The sequence below is a fragment of the Neoarius graeffei genome, chromosome 5, assembly GCF_027579695.1.
Source record: "Neoarius graeffei isolate fNeoGra1 chromosome 5, fNeoGra1.pri, whole genome shotgun sequence".
In the NCBI taxonomy this organism is placed as follows: Eukaryota; Metazoa; Chordata; class Actinopteri; order Siluriformes; family Ariidae; genus Neoarius; species Neoarius graeffei.
The window spans coordinates 4305457-4327797 of NC_083573.1; the positions used below are offsets into that span (position 1 = coordinate 4305457).

The 22341-nt window shown below is 41.3% G+C and overlaps 1 protein-coding gene across 2 annotated transcripts in view; it reads left to right on the plus strand.

Annotated features, from left to right (window-relative positions):
* Window positions 1-22341, plus strand: part of LOC132886396 (A disintegrin and metalloproteinase with thrombospondin motifs 16) — a 44410-nt gene that overhangs the window by 5476 nt on the left and 16593 nt on the right. Inside the window, exons 4-11 of one of the 2 annotated variants that reach the window (XM_060920982.1) lie at window positions 4729-4972; window positions 10162-10358; window positions 11980-12063; window positions 12180-12339; window positions 15581-15686; window positions 15770-15907; window positions 18110-18263; window positions 18925-19020. In XM_060920982.1, the coding sequence (XP_060776965.1) occupies window positions 4729-4972; window positions 10162-10358; window positions 11980-12063; window positions 12180-12339; window positions 15581-15686; window positions 15770-15907; window positions 18110-18263; window positions 18925-19020 (1179 nt within the window). Of the gene's footprint in view, window positions 1-4728; window positions 4977-10161; window positions 10359-11979; window positions 12064-12179; window positions 12340-15580; window positions 15687-15769; window positions 15908-18109; window positions 18264-18924; window positions 19021-22341 lie in introns of those variants that run through there. The other variant, XM_060920983.1, reaches the window with a different exon arrangement.

Here is a 22341-nt window from a genome sequence, read left to right on the forward strand (position 1 = left end):
TGATAAAGAGAAGCACATTCACCTGTTCATACGTCATGTTCAGGAGCAAACTAATGTTAATGGCGCTGAAACAGACACCGTCACATGGTGCAGTTGGAGTCTTGTTCTTGGACTCGACTTGGATCAATAATGGATTCGAATCAATTTTTTTTCATGACTTGGACTTGACTCGGACTTGAACACTGGGGACTCAAGACTCGACTATAACACTGCTCTGTTTTCTCCGGAGGAACATTTGCATTGTGTAATATCACTATTTCCCAAAAGGTTTGATTCCCTGGACCAGCAGGAATGGCTGAAGTGCCCTTAAGCAAGGCACCTAACTCACAACTGCTCCCCAGGCTGCTCTGGGTCTGTTGGACGTCACTCTGGATAAGAGCATTTGCTAAAGCCCACTAATCTAATGTCTTCAAATAAAAAGATGTAAAGTAATGGACACAAAAAAGGAATGTGCCGTGAGATTTCTCATGACGTTTTCCATCAAATTCCTTTAAAACCACATAAATTCAGGGTCAGCGAATGTTTACTTTCGGACTCCTCTGTGAGTCCCAGAAGACACTGAGTTTCCCTGACTTCCCCTTCCGAGTCCTCATTTTCACACGATGAAGAGTTTATTGTGGCGTCACTCGTCACTGGATGGAGACTTTAAATTGTGCTTTAAGTCTTCATGCAGTGCTTTTCATTTTATTTCCAGACACACGTATCTGTCATCATTCCATGTTTTGAGCAAGGTTGACTTTGCAAGCATTTGATTTCAAAGTTTGCATATAAACCTGGACAATTAGCGTTGTCATGGACACTTAAGGGTATCTCTGATGTGTAATTCCCCTCCTCGTGCACTAACAGCTAGCTAGCATACAACTGTCTTCGCTACAGTGGTGCTTGAAAGTTTGTGAACCCTTTAGAATTTTCTATATTTCTGCATAAACATGACTTAAAACATCATCAGATTTTCACACAAGTCCTAAAAGTAGATAAAGAGAACCCAGTTAAACAAATGAGACAAAAATATTATACTTGGTCATTTATTTATTGAGAAAAATTATCCAATATTACATATCTGTGAGTGGCAAAAGTATGTGAACCTCTAGGATTAGCAATTAATTTGAAGGTGAAATTAGAGTCAGGTGTTTTCAATCAATGGGATGACAATCAGGTGTGAGTGGGCACCGTGTTTTATTTAAAGAACAGGGATCTATCAAAGTCTGATCTTCACAACACATGTTTGTGGAAGAGTATCATGGCACGAACAAAGGAGATTTCTGAGGACCTCAGAAAAAGCGTTGTTGATGCTCATCAGGCTGGAAAAGTTTACAAACCGTCTCTAAAGAGTTTGGACTCCACCAATCCACAGTCAGACAGATTGTGTACAAATGGAGGAAATTCAAGACCATTGTTACCCTCCCCAGGAGTGGTTGACCAACAAAGATCACTCCAAGAGCAAAGTGTGTCATAGTCGGCGAGGTCACAAAGGACCCCAGGGTAACTTCTAAGCAACTGAAGGCCTCTCTCACATTGGCTAATGTTAATGTTCATGAGTCCACCATCAGGAGAACACTGAACAACAATGGTGTGCATGGCAGGGTTACAAGGAGAAAGCCACTGCTCTCCAAAAAGAACATTGCTGCTCATCTGCAGTTTGCTAAAGATCATGTGGACAAGCCAGAAGGCTATTGGGAAAATGTTTTGGGGATGGATGAGACCAAAATAGAACTTTTTGGTTTAAATGAGAAGTGTTATGTTTGGAGAAAGGAAAACGCTGCATTCCAGCATCAGAACCTTATCCCATCTGTGAAACATGGTGGTGGTAGTATCATGGTTTGGACCTGTTTTGCTGCATCTGGGCCAGGACGGCTTGCCATCATTGATGGAACAATGAATTCTGAATTATACAAGTGAATTCTAAAAGAAAATGTCAGGACATCTGTCCATGAACTGAATCTCAAGAGAAGGTGGGTCATGCAGCAAGACAACGACCCGAAGTGCACAAGTTGTTCTACCAAAGGATGGTTAAAGAAGAATAACGTGAATGTTTTGGGATGGCCAAGTCAAAGTCCTGACCTTAATCCAATGGAAATGTTGTGGAAGGATCTGAAGCGAGCAGTTCATGTAAGGAAACCCACCAACATCCCAGAGTTGAAGCTGTTCTGTACAGAGGAATGGGCTAAAATTCCTCCAAGCCGGTGTGCAGGACTGATCAACAGTTACCGCAAACATTTAGTTGCAGTTATTGCTGCACAAGGGGGTCACACCAGATACTGAAAGCAAAGATTCACATACTTTTGCCACTCGCAGATATGTAATATTGGATCATTTTCCTCAATAAATAAATGACCAAGTATAATATTTTTGTCTCATTTGTTTAACTGGGTTCTCTTTATCTACTTTTAGGACTTGTGTGAAAATCTGATGATGTTTGAGGTCATATTTATGCAGAAATATAGAAAATTCTAAAGGGTTCGCAAACTTTCAAGCACCACTGTAACTGCAGGTGCCTATAATACAGTAGTGTGTTGTTTAGCCATGCGGAGATTAGAACACGGACTCGCTACATCATCGTTTTTTCATTTCGTTCATTTCTGTCAGCCGGATATTATTCTTGTTGCTCTTAGATGGAGATGATTAAAAGCTTCATCATTTCCAGAGCCAAATATCAAGCAGCACTATAGTTTAATTTGCGCAAAAAAAAGGGTTGAGTGAATAAGGGTCTGTTAAAAACCTGGCCCTGATCATATCGCAGACAATTTGAAGAGCCTTGGCATTTTAAACCTGTGTTTTTGAAAGAAAAGGAGGTGTGTCTTTTGTTTCTCTAGCCATCAGTTCCACTGAAGGAGGCGTGGCCTTTGTGTCTGAGCCTAAATCGAATGCTGCTTTTTAACCTCCGTGCATTCAAGCTACAAAGCGGAGGCAAAAACATGGGTGCATCGATGTTTGTTTGTCTTTTGCGAGCAACAAGCTAGCCAGCTAACTGTCTTGTACACTGATCAGCCATAATATGATGATGACTGATGGGTGAAGAAGTGAATAACATTGATGATCTCATTACAGTAGCACCTGCCAAGTCAAGGGGTGGGATATATTAGACCGCAAGAAAGAGAACAGTCAGTTCTTGAAGTTGATGTGTTGGAAGCAGGAAAAATGGGCGAGCGTAAGGATCTGCGTGAGTATGACACGGGCCAAATTGTGATGGCGACATGACTGGGTCTGACTGAGCATCTCCAAAATGCCACATCTTGTGGGGTGTTCCCGGTATGCACTGGTTAGTACCAAACAAAAGTGCTTCAAGGATCCAAAGGACAACCAGTGAACTGGCGACAGGGTCATGGGTGTTGAAGGCTCACTGATTCACATGGGGCACGAAAGCAAGCCCATATGGTCCAATCCCACAGAAGAGCAACCTACTGTAGCACAAACTGCTGGAAAAATTAATGCTGGTGAAAACAGAAAGGTGTCAGCATTTAACTTTTTCAGCAGTTGTGCGACAGTAACCTGTACAGGCAGTGTTATACCGTATGTCAGTATGTGAGCAGTAAACTTGTGATTTGAACTTGTGAGTAAGAAGACCATCCCAAGTTCCTGAGAAGGGCTTTTTTTTGAGGTCAGGAATTACAAGAATAAATGCTAATTCTTGAGTATAAATACGGTCTGGTAGAATTCTAGCAGAAATCCTTTGCTCTAAGTGTCACTAACTTTCAGAAAGCTGGTGTGTGTGCAAAAAAACCCTCCTGACTCGCGAGGTGCTTCACTGGAATGTTAATTGGGATTATCATTGTGAATCCATTCGAGGCTCAAAAGCCCCCCTGTGAAGTTTCTGTATTTCAGCCAACCTGTGTGTGACATCACATGATATGATCTTGAGAGAGAAATCATAAAAACCTGCCACTGGTCCGTGGTAAATCGTGTCCTCCATCATTTTCTCAGACAGCATCTTGAGGAAAAACTTTATGAGGTCAGGTTTTATCAGCTTTAGCTTCGAGTGTGAGGAAAACACAAGACGTCTGTGAGGAAAATGATCACAGAAGGATAAATACAAGAGCTTAGGACAAAGACGCGTGCGTGCACACACCGACTGAACACAGATGGTTGGTGTGACAGACAGACAGACAGACAGACAGACGGTTGAGGGAGATAAAATGGCATGTGACGTGATGACATTCTCACCCTTTAATCGGTCTAATCACAGTGAAGGAAGCCGCAGGTGGAGTTAGCAGAGTTAGCTAATATTCGCTGAGGTAATTCTGTGAAAACAGAAACGTCGGCACCGATCCGAGTTAGCGCAGCTCGCACCGCAGAGGATTTAATACCCAAAACGAATTGCTGTTCAACATGGTGTATATTAACCTGAGAAGAATTTTTGGCGTTTTTTTTTTTATTCGGCGTAATTAGCATTACCGTAGCAGTGTATGGTGGGAGCTGAGCATGAGGAGTTAGCATGAGGAGTTAGCGGCTTGTCCCAGAGGCTGCACGTGGTGCAACACTGAGACGTGTGTGTGTAGTGTGGATCCCTGTCCGGATCTGTATTTACAACCGCTATTTACGCCTGTCTGTGTAACCTGATGATGGGTGTCTCTCACAGACACACACACATACGGGTCATGGTGCTGTGAACTGTATTTGCAAATATGAAGACGTTAAAATGATTGTGGTCTTAATGATAATGCGACTTTTCAACTTTTTTGAATAAATCTACAGTGGTGTGTGTGTGTGTGTGTGTGTGTGTGTGTACAGTCAGGTCTGATCCGCACCCAGGACGCTGATTATTTCCTGAAGCCGCTCCTCCTGCACCAGTTACAGAATGAAAACTACACCACAGCAGCACCAGAACACCATCCGCACATCCTCTACAGGATACACACACATACACCGGAACGTTCGGACGGAGCCAAACGCCGTCACCGACGTCACGGTCACCGTGACGACTATGCACGCAGAACAAACCAGAAACAACACTACTGTGGAAGAAGGAAGAAATGTATGTAAGGACAATTATTTATTTATTTACAACCCCAATTCCAAAAGAGTTGGGATGCTGTGTAAAACATGAAGAAAAACAGAATGTGAAGATTTGCAGTCATGGAAACCCTATATTTCATTGAAAATGGTACAAAGACAACATATTAAAGATTGAAACTGAGAAATTTTATTGTTTTCTGAAAAATATTTGCTCATTTTGAATTTGATGTCAGCAACACATTTCAGAAAAGTTGGGACGGGGCAACAAAAGACTGAAAAAGTTGTGTAATGCTAAAAAAAAGCTAATTTGATTAATTGGCAACAGGTCAGTAAGATGATTGGGTATAAAAAGAGCATCCCAGAGAGGCGGAGTCTCTCAGAAGTAAAGATGGGGCGGGGTTCAGCGCTCTGTGAAAGACTGCGTGGGCAAACAGTGCAACAATTTTTAAGAATAACGTTTCTCAATGTAAAACTGCAAATAATTTGGGGGTCACATCATCTATGGTCCATAATATCATTAAAAGATTCAGAGAATCTGGAGAAATCTCTGTATGCAAGAGACAAGGCTGAAAACTGACATTGGATGCCTGTGATCTTCAGGCCCTCCGTAGACGCTGCATTAAAAGCAGACACGTGTCTGTAGTGGAAATCACTGTATGGGCTCAGGAACACTTCAGAAAACCATCGTCTGTGAAAACACTTCATTACTGCATCCACAAATGCAAGTTAAAACCAGATATAAACAATATCCAGAAACCCCACCCCCTTCTCTGGGCCCGAGCTCTTTTACGATGGACTGAGGTGAAGTGGAAAACTGTCCCGAGGTCTGACGAATCAAAAGTAGAAATTCTTTTTTGAAATCATGGACACCACGTCCTCCAGGCTAAAGAGGAGAGGGACCATCCGGCTTGTTATCAGTGCACAGTTCAAAAGCAGCGTCTGTGACGGTATGAGGGGGCATTAGTGCACATGACATGGGTTGCTTGTACACCTGGCAAGGCATCATTAATGCTGAATGATATAAACACGTTTCAGAGCAATATGCTGACATCCTGACAAAATCTTTTTCAGTGAAGGCCTTCCTTCTTTCAGCAAGACAACGCCAAACCGCTTTCAGCACATATTAAAACTGCATGGCTCCATAGCAAAAGAGTCCGGGTGCTAAACTCAGGCCCGTTTCAAGCTATTTGGGGCCCTAGGCAAAGGGGGATCTGGGGCCCATAATTATCCCCCCCTCGACGAAAGGCCTTATGGCCGCCTACCCACTGAAGACTTAATAAATAAACATTACACATATTGTAATCATTCTTACGATTTTTACTTAATAAATGAACTCTTTACATTATTATAAATAATTATCAAACCCAATTAAACACAAGAATAGACAAAATATACACACACACACATATATGAAAATAAGACAAAGTAATATAAAATGTGCAAATAACACAACACTAAATATTTACAGTATATACACAAGTAGAAATAACTTCAAATGGTGATTAAATGATTACAAACATGAATAAGAATCTTAATAAGAATCAGCACACACAGAAAAGTGCAAAAGGTATAGAAAAACACATAAAACTTTAAGAATACACAACTAGAATCATGGGCAAAATGTCTAAAACTGCTGCTTGCGGGCTTTGGCTTCAGCAAAGGCAGCCACAATACCCTCCATGTCCAAAGTCGATTTACCTGTGCAATATCAGTTAGAGCTGTGCCTCGTACGCCTTGTAATGTCTGTCATTCATTTGTTATACCAGACAGTTGACGTGGATTATTCAGGCTTATTCGCTGACGTTATGGTAAATCGTGAAATCATTACACAAACGTGGTTGACATGAAGATTTACAAACATGATCATAAGCATTTAAAATCCATGTCGCGGGTGTGGTTGCTTGCTGTCACCTTTCCTTGGCTCAGTTGAATATTCGAAAGGGCTCTGCATCTATGCATTACGTTCACGTTCCAGTTCAGTCATGATGCATGGAATTCTTGCAGAGGTTACTAGAATCAGAGAAAATGGCAAGGGCTGTCCTTCCTTCCCATGGAAGCAAAAACAATCCAGAGACACAAGCGAAGCAAACTTGCCATGCCGTGGCCATTAGCCGTGCTGATCGCAGCAGGGCTTCCTTGCAGAAAGTTCGGGTTTCTTAGCTGAATTACTGCATTAATATCCGACCAAGGTCACAAATGTAGCCTGTTTATGTAAAAAAGAGCTTTCTTGTGAGCCATCCCCTGTCCTGCTCCATTCATGCTCACGACACACTAGCTACTTCTGATGAAAGCCATGCAGCTCGCTGAAACTAACTCTGACTATGACATTTTGATAAACACAATAAGTTAATCTGGGAGAAGTTGACAGTCTTTCACCTATTTGGGTGGCACATATTAGAATCTTTAGCCAGTCCTTGCAAGTTTGTAAGCCTATTGTGCATGACAACGTTTACATCACTGTTATAAACACTGTCTACAAGATAACTACCATTAACGTAAGCTAGCTACCAAATTTGCTTGTCGACCCGCTTGGTATTCATGAGTGTGTACATTCTCACTTACCAGTGTCTTGTTTTTTTCTGTCTTCCTCTTCCCTTTTCTCCTTTCTCTTCTGGCTCCCTGAGGGGTAATTTCGCTTCATATTTGATTTTGTTTTGTTTTTTTGCCGCGGAGCTCTGCAACCACTTGACTGGACGGAGATGGGCATTGAGGGGTTGACAACAGACTGTCATTGCACTTTTCTGCCAAAGCATGTAGGGAGGTGCTGTTGTGCATTAGGGGGCCCCCCTTGGAACTAGGGTATTTCAACAAGTGTCATTAGGCGCTGCGCTGCCGCGCTCAAAAAGTTGTCATTGCTATTGAATACATAACCAGTCGTTCGGCAGCGGGGGCCCTTCGAGGACTGGGGGCCTAGGCAATTGCCAAGTCTGCCTACCTTGTTGCAACGGGTCTGGCTAAACTGGCCTGCTGCAGTCCAGACCTGTCTCCCATTTAAAACATTTGGCACATTATGAAGCACAAAATACAACAAAGGAGACCCCGAACTGTTGAGCAACTGAAATTGTATATCAGGCAAGAATGGGACAACATTTCTCTTTCAAAACTACAGCAGTTTGTCTCCTCAGTTCCCAAACATTTACAGATTGTTGTTAAAAGTAGACATGATGCAACACAGCGGTGAACACGCCCCTGTCCCAACTTTTCTGAAATGTGTTGCTGACATCAAATTCAAAATGAGCTTATATTTTTCAAAAAACAATACAATTTCTCAGTTTCAACATTTTGATATGTTGTCTTTGTACTATTTTCAATAAAATATAGGGTTTCCAGGATTTGCAAATTATCAAATTCTGTTTATATTTATACTTTACACAGCATCCCAACTTTTTTGGAATTGGCGATGTATTTTATAAGGTTACAGTGGTGCTTGAAAGTTTGTGAACCCTTTAGAATTTTCTATATTTCTGCATAAGTATGACCTAAAACATCATCAGATTTTCACACAAGTCCTAAACGTAGATAAAGAGAACCCAGTTAAACAAATGAGACAAAAAATATTATACTTGGTCATTTATTTATTGAGGAAAATGATCCAATATTACATATCTGTGAGTGGCAAAAGTATGTGAACCTCTAGGATTAGCAGTTAATTTAAAGGTGAAATTAGAGTCAGGTGTTTTCAATCAATGGGATGACAATCAGGTGTGAGTGGGCACCGTGTTTTATTTAAAGAACAGGGATCTATCAAAGTCTGATCTTCACAACACATGTTTTGGAAGTGTATCATCATGGCATGAGCAAAGGAGATTTTTTTGAGGACCTCAGAAAAAGCGTTGTTGATGCTCATCAGGCTGGAAAAGGTTACAAAACCATCTCTAAAGAGTTTGGACTCCACCAATCCACAGTCAGACAGATTGTGTACAAATGGAGGATATTCAAGACCATTGTTACCCTCCCCAGGAGTGGTCGACCAACAAAGATCACTCCAAGAGCAAGGCGTGTAAATGTTGGCGAGGTCACAAAGGACCACAGGGTAACTTCTAGGCAACTGAAGGCCTCTCTCACATTGGCTAATGTTAATGTTCATGAGTCCACCATCAGGAGAACACTGAACAACAAGTTCCAAGTTTCTTGTGTGCATGGCAGGGTTGCAAGGAAAAGACACTGCTCTCCAAAAAGAACATTGCTGCTCGTCTGCAGTTTGCTAAAGATCATGTGGACAAGCCAGAAGGCTATTGGAAAAATGTTTTGTGGACGGATGAGACCAAAATAGAACTTTTTGGTTTAAATGAGAAGCGTTATGTTTGGAGAAAGGAAAACACTGCATTCCAGCATAAGAACCTTATCCCATCTGTGAAGCATGGTGGTGGTAGTATCATGGTTTGGACCTGTTTTGCTGCATCTGGGCCAGGACGGCTTGCCATCATTGATGGAACAATGAATTCTGAATTATACAAGTGAATTCTAAAGGAAAATCCCAGGACATCTATCCATGAACTGAATCTCAAGAGAAGGTGGGTCATGCAGTAAGACAATGACCCGAAGCACACAAGTCGTTCTACCAAAGAATGGTTAAAGAAGAATAAAGTTAATGTTTTTGAATGGCCAAGTCAAAGTCCTGACCTTAATCCAATGGAAATGTTGTGGAAGGACCTGAAGCGAGCAGTTCATGTGAGGAAACCCACCAACATCCCAGAGTTGAAGCTGTTCTGTACAGAGGAACGGGCTAAAATTCCTCCAAGCCGGTGTGCAGGACTGATCAACAGTTACCGCAAACGTTTAGTTGCAGTTATTGCTGCGCAAGGGGCTCACACCAGATACTGAAAGCAAAGGTTCACATACTTTTGCCACTCACAAATATGTAATATTGGGTCATTTTCCTCAATAAATAAATGACCAAGTATAATATTTTTGTCTCATTTGTTTAACTGGGTTCTCTTCATCTACTTTTAGGACTTGTGTGAAAATCTGATGATGTTTTAGGTCATATTTATGCAGAAATATAGAAAATTCTAAAGGGTTCACAAACTTTCAATTACCATTGTACGTTGTTCTGCATGACAACGAGAAATGCTCGATTCTGATTGGCTCGCTGGCATTAATTATTTTAACATGCAAGCATGTTGGAATGTAACCATGGCAACAAGCAGTAATGGCACTTGAAATGTTGTTTTTCATCTGTTTGATTTCGTTCTTCCTGTCTCTCAGATATGCCGCAACCTCCCGCTGAGGATGTTTATGTTTTTCCTGATGAGTATAAATCGGTGCAGAGAGAAAGGCGAGCAGCGACGCTAAGCACTAATCCCAGACTCAATGTGGAGATGCTGGTGGTCGTGGATCAGAAGATGATGGAGAATCATGGACGAGAGAACATCACCACATTCGTCCTCACCGTCCTCAACATGGTGATTTTGTCTGTTCATCTGTCCACACATTCATACATCCATCCATCAAATTAATCCATTCACCCAGCCATCCTTCCATCCATCTATCCATGAATCTGCCCACCCATCCATCCATCCGCCCATCTACCCATCCATCCATCTACCCAGCCATCCATTCACCCATCTGCCCATCCATTCACCCATCCATCCATCCCTCTGCCCAGCCATCCACTTATCTGCCCACCCATCCATCCCTCCATCCATCCATCCATCCATCCATCCATCCATTCATTTGTCCATCTCTCCATCCATCCATCTGCCCATCCATTTGCATATTCATCCATTCATCTGCCCACCCACTCATTCATTCATTCATCCATTCATTCGCCCATCCATCCATCTGCCCACCCATCCATTGATGTGCCCATCCATTCATCTGCCCATCCAAATCCATCCAAATCCATTTGCCCATTTTTCTATCCATCCATCTACCTATCTATTCTGTCCATCCATCTACCTATCCATTCTATCCATCCATCTACTTATCCATTCTATCCGTCCATACATTCGCCCACCCATTATTCATCCATCCATTATTCATCCATCCATTCATTCTCCCATCCATCTGCCCATCCATCCATCCACCCATCTGCCCGCCCATCCAAATCTATCCATTCATTCATTCGCCCATCCATCAATTTGCCCATTTTTCTTCCATCCATCCACCCACCCACCCACCCATCCATCAATTCTATCCACCCTACTATCTGCCATCCACTCACTCACACATCCATCCATCCATCCATCCATCCATCCATCCATCCATCCATCTATCCATTTGACCATCCAACCTTCCATCCATTCATCCAACCTTTCCCTACATTCTCTCTTCACTTTACTATCCACAACATGCTGAATTTGTCTACCTGTCCATCCATCCATCCATCCATCCATCCATCCATCCATCCATCCATCCATCCATCCATCCATCCTTCTTTCTATCAAGTACACCTGTCTGTCTTCTCTCTGCTCATTGGTTCCATTCATTCCTTTCTCTCATCACCACAAATGTCCTCCATCCATCCATCCATCCATCCATCCATCCATCCATCCATCCATCCATCCATCCATCTGCCCATCCAAATCCATCCATCCATTCATTCATCCATCCATCCATCAATTCTGTCCATCTTCTGATCTGCCATCCACCCACCACCCATCCATCCTCCCATCTACCCATCCATCCATCCTTTCTAGACATTCTTTCTTCACTTTACCATCGAAAGCATGCTGAATTTTTCTCCCTGTCTTTCCATCCATCCATCCATCCATCCATCCATCCATCCATCTTTCTATCATATAGACCTGTCTGTCATCACTCTGCTCATTGGTTCCATTCATTCCTTTCTTTTATCATCACAAATGTCGTCCATCCATCCATCCGCAGGTTTTTAGTTCACTTTCTATCTCCACATCACAAAATTTCATCATTCAAAATGTCCCCACAACATACGATCCATTTTCCTTTCTTTCATCTTTCATTTTCTTTCCCTCATGATCACATCCACCCTGAATTTTCTAATACATCTCTATATCATCTCTATTCTTCGTCCCATTCTTCCTTTCTACCTTCTCCATGCAGGTCTCCACCCTGTTTAAGGACAGAACGATCGGAGGAGACATTAATGTCGTGATTGTGGGTTTGATTCTCCTGAGCGCAGAGCAGGTGAGGGGAAACACTTCTGCCATGGTTTTATATTTTTGTGCATTTTTATTAAACTCCTCTTTTCACTGTCATTTTATTCCTTCTCTCTCTCTCTTGTTCTTTCCCCTTGGGCTCAGGACGGTTTGGTGATTAGTCATCACGCTGATCACACTCTGAGCAGTTTCTGTCAGTGGCAGTCGGCTCTGGCGGGTCGTGAAGGTCGTCGCCATGATCACGCCATCCTGCTCACGGGATTAGACATCTGCTCCTGGAAGAACGAGCCGTGTGACACGCTGGGTACAACACGCAAAGATCTGCCTTTTCTTTCTTTCTTTCTTTCTTTCTTTCTTTCTTTCTTTCTTATTTGCATTCTTTTCTCTTTAGTATTTCCTTTCTTTCCCTTATGACTTCTATCAGCATTCCTTCTTTCATTCTTATTTTCCCTTTCCTTCAATTCTTTGTTGTTTTTTCTACCTTGCTTTGATCTTTCTTGCTTTCTAACTTGATATTTTTAGTTCCTCTTCTTTTCTGGATTAATTCTTTCTTTCTTGTTTCATTTTCTTAATTTCATTCTTATTTCTTGTGTGTAGTTCTTTTGTTTGCGTTGCCTTGTTTCTTCTTTCATTTCTGTTTGTTTTTCTTTCTTTTTCCCTTTCTTTAGTTGTTTCCTCATTTTTTCCTTGTATTTCTTCTTTTATTACTTTCTTCCAATTCTTTGTTGTCTTTCTTTCTTCTTTCCTGTCTTTCATTCTTTCCTAACTTTTTTTTGTCTCTTCTTTTATTATTCTTCAGACTATCCTTCCATACTTTCACTTCTTTCTTGATTTTTCTTTCTTTCTTTTCTTTAGGTATTTCCTTATTGCCATACATTCTTCTTTCTTTATTTGTTTCTTCCTTACTTGATTAGTTCTCTTTTTTCTGTATTAATTCTTGTCTTGTTTCTTTTCTTTGTTTCATTCTTCTTCATACTTTCATTTCTTGCTTTTGTTTCTTTCTTCTTTTCTTATTTCTGTTTCGTTCTTTCCTTTATTGTTCTTTCTTTCAAACACATTTGCCTTTGTAGAAATTTTCATCAGAACGTTTCCTCCATGTTTTCTCCATGCCCTCGTCTGTAACTGTGAGAACATCTCTCCTCCACCTCAAAGCCTGATTGCCTCTCACCTGTCAGCCTTCGAGCCATATTCACCTGTTCGCTGTGTGTTTTAGCCATCAGGTCGATGATACCTGGGAACGCGGTGTTTGGGGGCGTGGCCTGCAATTAAAACCCCTTTAAAGCCTGGAGTGCATGAGAGATGGGAGGTAGTGAAGATCTCACGCCTGTGCCCGGTCAGAGGAAGATTAAAGTTTCACTCTGAGCTTCATTTAGCTTCTTGCTCTCTTCACTGAAGACTTTTCTTCTCTCAGCGTCCATGTCACATTCACAGAGCTGCACAAGCAGGATTTCGAGCACAGGGAATCACTGTGCATCACTAACTGTGTGATGGACACATTATTTATCGCTTTTACAGATCACACAGGCCATGTCAGGACATGGAGAGAAAAACCACACAGTTTAATTCTCCCAAAAACACCAAATGAGCAGAAAGTTACAAAAATGTGATGATTTCAAAGATTTGATAGATCGATCGATAGATAGATAATCAAATCATTGACTCATTGTTTTATCTTTAATTTGCATACATGCACTTTTTCCTGTCATCTTTCCTTGATTCAGACAATCCTTTCTTCCCCATCACAATCCTGATGTGTATGAAAGAAACAAATAAACAAAAAACAAGAAATAACCAAAGCGCTAATTAACTGATACTTTCTTTTGAAGAGTTCTCTTTTCTCCTTTCATTCTTTTATTATACTTAAATAATTAATTCATGAAAACAATTAAGAAAGAAACAACCGAGTTTGTTTTTTGTTGACTTACTGTTTCTTAAAGCAAGACCGCCTTTCAGATTTTTCAATTTTAGGTCATAAAAAGAATTTTCACGACACCCAATTATTTTTGTTTAGTGGCTCGAAAGCTACTGATTTCAAATCACAGACTTCTAATTTTTATTAGGTTTTTTTTTAAATAGCACAATTAATGAATTTATCTCTGCATGGCCTGAAATTCTCCACTATTTTTTCCTGCTTCACCATGACCCAATACAAGATCTTATGTCATGCATCACATCACGTGGTGGGCTTTCCCCGTTCACGCAAGGTATTGTGGGATACAAATTTGAAACAGGAGAGAAAAATGGAGGACGTGAGTGTGCGAATGAAACGTGAAAGACCGACTAAAGCAAGAAAAGACGTTATGCTATATACGAAGGAAAGGAAACGCAGGACCAAACTAATAAATATCAGCACTCAGCGAGCACCTCGGTGTGATCAGCTGTTCGTTTAGCGACAGAATGATGGAACTGTCAGTGCACGCTCAAAGGGAAACCTGTAGATGGCAGTAATGCAACACTGTGGATGCCAGCTGCCGTAAAACCCAGAAGAAGAAGAAGAAGGAAAACCTGCGCATGTGCACACGGACTTCCTCTGTCTGCTTGACTGCGCCAAGCTAGCGATTTCATGCACGTTATTTGCTTTAATCCCCTCAAATTAAATAACTTCCCAGCCGCAGAATGGCCTGATATTGACCATATTGATATTGATATTGGCCAGATCACTGACTCTTGGAGTGATCTTTGTTGGTCGACCACTCCTAGGGAAGGTAACAATGGTCTTGAATTTCCTCCATTTGTCCACAATTTGTCTGACTGTGAATTGGTGGAGTCCAAACTCTTTAGAGATGGTTTTGCAACCTTTTCCAGCCTGATGAGCATCAACAACACTTTTTCTGAGGTCCTCAGAAATCTCCTTTGTTCGTGCCATGATACACTTCCACAAACATGTGTTGTGAAGATCAGACTTTGATAGATCCCTGTTCTTTAAATAAAACAGGGTGCCCACTCACACCTGATTGTCATCCCATTGATTGAAAACACCTGACTCTAATTTCACCTTCAAATTAACTGCTAATCCTAGAGGTTCACATATTTTTGCCACTCACAGATATGTAATATTGGATCATTTTCCTCAATAAATAAATGACGAAGTATAATATTTTGTCTCATTTGTTTAACTGGGTTCTCTTTATCTACTTTTAGGACTTGTGTGAAAATCTGATGGTGTTTTAGGTCACGTTTATGCAGAAATAAAGAAAATTCTAAAGGGGTCACAAACTTTCAAGCACCACTGTAGGTTATGGTAATTTTATAAAATCTGCACTAATTCATATCAAATCTTTGACAAAACATAAAGATGTTGGGGAAAACAGTGTGTCACTTGTAAACTGATGAAACAAACATCTGGTTATTTCTTTACCCTCTCAAGACACATTTCTTTCACATTTATGGAAGGAGTCTCCAGTGTCAGTGCTTTGACGAATTTTTTGAAATCGTCAAAAACGGTTTTGTTGGAAACTGCAGTGGTGTAAGAGGAATAAAACATGTCAGGATGTGTCTTGATAAATGTCACTGTTTTAACGAAACTGATCCTGATCTCCCTCCAGGCTTCGCTCCGATCAGTGGGATGTGTAGTAAATACCGGAGCTGCACCGTTAACGAGGACACAGGACTCGGACTCGCCTTCACCATCGCTCACGAGTCCGGCCACAAGTAAAAAACAATTCATCATTCAGTTCTTAATTCAGTGCAATTTATGAATCATTTCAGAACAGATTTTATTTTGGTGCTTTCAGTTTTGGAATGGTCCATGATGGTGAAGGAAACGTGTGTAAGAAGTCCATAGGGAACATCATGTCCCCGACGCTAGCAGGAGACAATGGACTCTTCTCCTGGTCGTCCTGCAGCCGTCAGTATCTCACGCAATTTCTCAGGTACGTACACGCTCATTTTTGAAAATGTTTTCTTTAATCTTCCAATTTTTTGAGTGGTGCATCCCACTAATGATTCTGTATCTCAAATACTTTTATATCTGCATAAAACATTTTCATCAGCTTGTTTGTTTGTTTTTTGTCATATAAAGCACTCGTCTTCACAGAAGTTAGGAAGAGATTAAAAATAAACATGACAGTAGTATTACTATAAGATCTAAAGAAATATCTTGGGCTAAATACGGAACACTCGTGCTGTCTCCGGTGTCCAGACGTGGCGTCATCTTTTTAAAGCCACTATTTACAGACATGTTGGACTGAAAAGGAGCCAAGATGGCCACCGTGCTGATATAATGATATAATACCAGTTTCAGTTTTCGGGCTTAAATTAACACACCAGTGAGGTGTGAAATATCAGCTTCCTCACAAACAGGACTGATTTTAGTGAGCGATTTCATTCGCGACAGTCTTGTTGGGGGGGGGGGGGGTCTGCTGTTCATCTGCCACACTGTTTATGTATTATAACTGGTTTCAATCCTGTGAACTGTTCAACATTGTGCTGTTATCAGAAAATAATCAGTGATGGATGGTGTGATGAAGCAGAGGTGCAGTTAGCACGCTGAAGTTACTTTCCCAAGAGTTCATTAAGTGTTTTCATTTGCAAGTTTGCAAGCGATTACTGTCTTTTTTTGTAAAGTACACATTGTACTTTTAATCCATTTGTATTTACATTTTAATGTTGTGGCTGGAAAGATGGATGGATGGATGGATGGATGGATGGATGGATGGATGGATGGATGGACAGACATACAAATGGACAGATGATGAATGGATATAGAAACAGATGTAGGCATGGACAGATGAATAAATGAATGGATGAATGCACAGATGAACAGAGAATGGATGGGTGGATGGATTTACAAAGGAGTGGTTAGATGCCTGACTTATGGGTGGAAGAATGGAAGACAAGACAGATGGCTGGATGCACAGATGAACAGAGGATGGATGGATTTGCAAAGGAGTAGTTGGATGCGCTGACTTATGGGTGGAAGAATAGAAGGTAGAACGGATGGATGGATGGATGGATTTCCAAAGAAGTGATTGGATGCACTGACCTATGCATGGAAGAATGGAAGGTGGAACAGATGGATGGATGGATGGATGGATGGATGGATGGATGGATGGATGGATGGATGGATGGATGGATTTCCAAATGAGTAGTTGGATACACTGACTTATGGGTGGATGGATGGATGAACAGAGGATGGATGGATTTCCAAAGGAGTCATTGGATACACTGACTTATGGATGGAAGAATGGAAGGTAGGACAAATGGATGGATGCACAGATGAACAGAGGATGGATGGATGGATGGATGGATGGATGGATGGATGGATGGATGGATGGATGGATGGATGTCCAAAGGAGTTGTTGGATACACTGACTTATGGGTGGAAGAATGGATGGTAAGACAGATGGATGGATGGATGGATGGATGGATGGATGGATGGATGGATGGACAGGTGAACAGAGGATGGATGGATTTCCAAAGGAGTGATTGGATGCACTGACTTATGCATGGAAGAATGGAAGGTAGAAGAGATGGATGGATGGATGGATGGATGGATGGATGGATGGATGGATGGATGGATGGATGGATGGATGGACAGAGGATGGATGGATGGATTTCCAAAGTAGTCGTTGGATACACTGACTTATGGGTGGAAGAATGGAAGGTAGGACAGATGGATGGATGGATGCACAGATGCGCAAATGAACAGAGGATGGCTGGATGGATGGATTTCCAAAGGAGTTGTTGGATACACTGACTTATGGGTGGAAGAATGGAAGGTAGGATGGATGGATAGATGGATGGATGGACACACAGATGATGTATTGATGTCTGGATTGATGGACAGATTAAAAGATGGATGAAAGTCTGGGTAGATGTACAAATTTCACACTTAAAAGATTGGACAAATGAATGGTATGATCGTTGGATGGATGAAGTGAAGGTTTAATAGATAGATAGATAGATAGATAGATAGATAGATAGATAGATAGATAGATAGATAGATAGATAGATAGATAGATAGATAGAATGGAAGCATGGCTGGAGAGATGGCTGGTTAAAAAGATAGATGGATGAACAGATAGATGAACTTCATTCCAAAGAATTATCTGTGTGTGTGTGTTTTCCATCAGCACTGCTCAAGCCACATGTCTTTCGGATGAACCGAAGGCGATGGAGGAATACAAGTATCCGGAGAAGCTTCCTGGTGAACTCTATGACACAGACACTCAGTGCAAATGGCAGTTTGGAGAAAAAGCCAAACTCTGCACACTGAACTTCAAAAAGGTAAGAAAACGCACCGTTTGTATTTGTTTCGTTCAGACTATGGGACACTCCCCCCCCCCCCCCCCCCAAACTCACTGAACCAAGAGGTTTTGTCCCAAATCGAGTGCTAAAATAAGATAATGTCCTTTGGGATGTATTAGAAAGTGCAAAAAGTGCAGATTTCTCTGTCCTCACAGACGTTGATTCTGAAAATATAGCTAAATTTACATTGGAGCGCTGCCAATGAGAAAGTCTGTACATCGGCTTAGGATGAGGATGAGGAATGTGAACGGGGGAAAAAAGTCAGACGCCACCACCAAGATTTGTTTTTATTTCATTCTTGTTATTGGCTCAAAAGCATCATGACTAGAGGAGTGCCATAAGTCATAGTGGGATGATGATAATTAAAAATGTTGCAGGGGGTTCGTTTTTTTATTCAACTAACCTAAATATGAAGAACAAGATAAGCGAGTTAGGCTAACGATTTAGCAAGACTGCATGCGTGTGCTTGTAATGCTGTTCTCTGTGCATTCTGATTGGCTGAGAGCAACACAGGACTGGACTTATCTGAGGGAAAAGTGATAACAGTTACAGTTATCGCCTGCTTTTACACGCCTTTTTGTGTGTGTGTGTGTGTGTGTGTGTGTGTGTGTGTGTGTGTGTGTGTGTGTGTGTGTCTCAGGACATCTGTAAGGCTCTGTGGTGTCATCGCGTCGGCCGAAAATGTGAGACCAAATTCATGCCGGCGGCTGAGGGCTCCAGCTGTGGCCCCGAAATGGTGAACATCAAATCTACACCATGAGATATTTCATGTCCAGCGAGTTTTCTGATTCGAAACTTGGTCATTTTAGAAAACCGAAGTCAATTTTAACAAGAACCCTTCCATCAAAAGCTGGAGCTTGGGATACACCATGTTCGACACCAGAGAACACTTGCTAGGCAGAAGCTAGCTAATGGTTGAGGATAACTAACAACTTGGATGCTACTGTTGAAGTTTGAACCTCAAAAGTATCCAGAAAATATACTTACGTGAAAGAAGTATTAAAACAACTTTCTTAAAAAGTTGTGTCCCTCTTTGGGAGACCCGCCTAAGGATCACCCCAAAACAAAATGGTGGTTCCTATTAAAATCATTGTAAAATGAATCCCTTTGTTTAAAGCACAGACTTCTGATTGCCTGCCCAACATGGGGCTTCTCCTTGGCTAAAACATACTTCCTGCTATTTTTCAAAAGAAAACAGACTTACTCGTACAGTGGTGCTTGAAAGTTCGTGAACCCTTTAGAATTTTCTATATTTCTGTATAAATATGACCAAAAACATATCAGATTTTCACACAAGTCTTAAAAGTAGATAAAGAGAACCCAGTTAAACAAATGGGACAAAAATATTATACTTGGTCATTTATTTATTGAGGAAAATGATCCAATATTACATATCTGTGAGTTGCAAAAGTATGTGAACCTTTGCTTTGAGTATCTAGTGTGACCCCCTTGTGCAGCAAGAACTGCAACTAAACGTTTGCGGTAACTGTTGATCAGTCCTGCACACCGGCTTGGAGGAATTTTAGCCCATTCCTCCGTACAAAACAGCTTCAACTCTGGGATGTTGGTGGGTTTCCTTACATGAACTGCTCGCTTCAGGTCCTTCCACAACATTTCCATTGGATTAAGGTCAGGACTTTGACTTGGCCATTCCAAAACATTAACTTTATTCTTCTTTAACCATTCTTTGGTAGAACGACTTGTGTGCTTAGGGTCGCTGTCTTGCTGCATGACCCACCTTCTCTTGAGATTCAGTTCATGGACAGATGTCCTGACATTTTCCTTTAGAATTCGCTGGTATAATTCAGAATTCATTGTTCCATCAATGATGGCAAGCCGTCCTGGCCCAGATGCAGCAAAACAGGCCCAAACCATGATACTACCACCACCATGTTTCACAGATGGGATAAGGTTCTTATGCTGGAATGCAGTGTTTTCCTTTCTCCAAACATAACGCTTCTCATTTAAACTAAAAAGTTCTATTTTGGTCTCATCCATCCACAAAACATTTTTCCAATAGCCTTCTGGCTTGTCCACGTGATCTTTAGCAAACTGCAGATGAGTGGTAATGTTCTTTTTGGAGAGCAGTGGCTTTCTCCTTGCAACCCTGCCATGCACACCATTGTTGTTCAGTGTTCTCCTGATGGTGGACTCATGAACATTAACATTAGCCAGTGTGAGAGAGGCCTTCAGTTGCTTAGAAGTTACTCTGGGGTCCTTTGTGACCTCGCCGACTATTACACGCCTTGCTCTTGGAGTGATCTTTGTTGGTCAGCCACTCCTGGGGAGGGTAACAATGGTCTTGAATTTCCTCCATTTATACACAATCTGTCTGACTGTGGATTGGTGGAGCCCAAACTCTTTAGAGATGGTTTTGTAACCTTTTCCAGGCTGATGAGCATCAACAACGCTTTTTCTGAGGTCCTCAGAAATCTCCTTTGTTCGTGCCATGATACACTTCCACAAACATGTGTTGTGAAGATCAGACTTTGATAGATCCCTGTTCTTTAAATAAAACAGGGTGCCCACTCACACCTGATTGTCATCCCATTGACTGAAAACACCTGACTCTAATTTCACCTTCAATTTAACTGCTAATCCTAGAGGTTCACATACTTTTGCCACTCACAGATGTGTAATATTGGATCATTTTTCTCAATAAATAAATGAGCAAGCATAATATTTTTGTCTCATTTGTTTAACTGGGTTCTCTTTATCTACTTTTAGGACTTGTGTGAAAATCTGATGATGTTTTAGGTCATATTTATGCAGAAATATAGAAATTCTAAAGGGTTCACAAACTTTCAAGCACCACTGTATTTCTTTCTTACCATATGGCATTTTTAGGGTTTTACTACTGAATGATGCGTCTTTGTTTGTCACCTGAAATGCCTTTACACTGATAATCATTGTTGGAGACGCACAAGATGATCACGCACACACAAGGTCCTCTTAACATTTAAACTCAAAGTATACTGAGGCTCAGCTAAAAGGAGATACGCAGAACCTTTATTTTTGAATACATTTCTGAGTGGATAGTATTTCCATCCTTGACTCTTGTATGCTGCATAATTGGGAATAAAAAAATACAGTGGCATGCAAAAGTTTGGGCACCCTTGCTGAAAGTGTCTGTTCCTGTGAATAGTTAAGTGAGCAGAAGATGAACTGATCACCAAAACGCATAAGGGTAAAGACAACACATTTCTTTAATATTTTCCGCAGGATTACATTTTTATTTCCATCATTTACAGGCATAAAATACCAAAAAATAAAAAGGACCCGAAGCAAAAGTTTGGCCACCTGACATGGTCAGTACTTAGTAACACCCCCTTTGGCAAGTATCACAGCTTGTAAACATTTTTTGTAGCCAGCTAATAGTCTCTCAGTTCTTGCCTGGGGGAATTTCGTGCATTCATCCTTGCAAAAGGCTTCCAGTTCTACAAGTTGCTTGGGCTGTCTGACATGCACTGCTCTTTTGAGATCTATCCACAGATTTTCAATGATGTTTAGGTCAGGGGACTGTGAGGGCCCGGGCAAAACCTTCAGCTTGGGCCTCTTGAGGTATTCCATTGTAGATTTTGAGGTGTGTTTTGGATCATCGTCTTATTGTAGGACCCGTCCTCTTTTTAACTTCAACTTTTTTACAGACGGTGTGATGTTTGCTTCCAGAATTTGCTGGTATTTATTCGAATCCATGCTTCCCTCGACCAGTGAAATGTGCCCTGTGCCACTGGCTGCAACAACCCCAAAGCATGATCGATCCACACCCATGCTTCAGAGTTGGAGAGGTGTTCTTTTCCTGGAATTTGGCACCCTTTTTTCTCCAAACATACCTTTGCACATTGTGGCCAAAAAGTTCTATTTTGATTTCATCAGTCCACAGGACTTGTTTCCAAAATGCATCAGGCTTATTTAGATGTTCATTTGCAAACTTCAGGCGCTGAATTTTGTGTCTAGGACGCAGGAAAGGTTTACTTCTGATGACTCTCCCATGAAGGTCATATTTGTTCAGGTGTTGCTGCATAGTACAACAGTGCACCACCACTCCAGGGTCTGC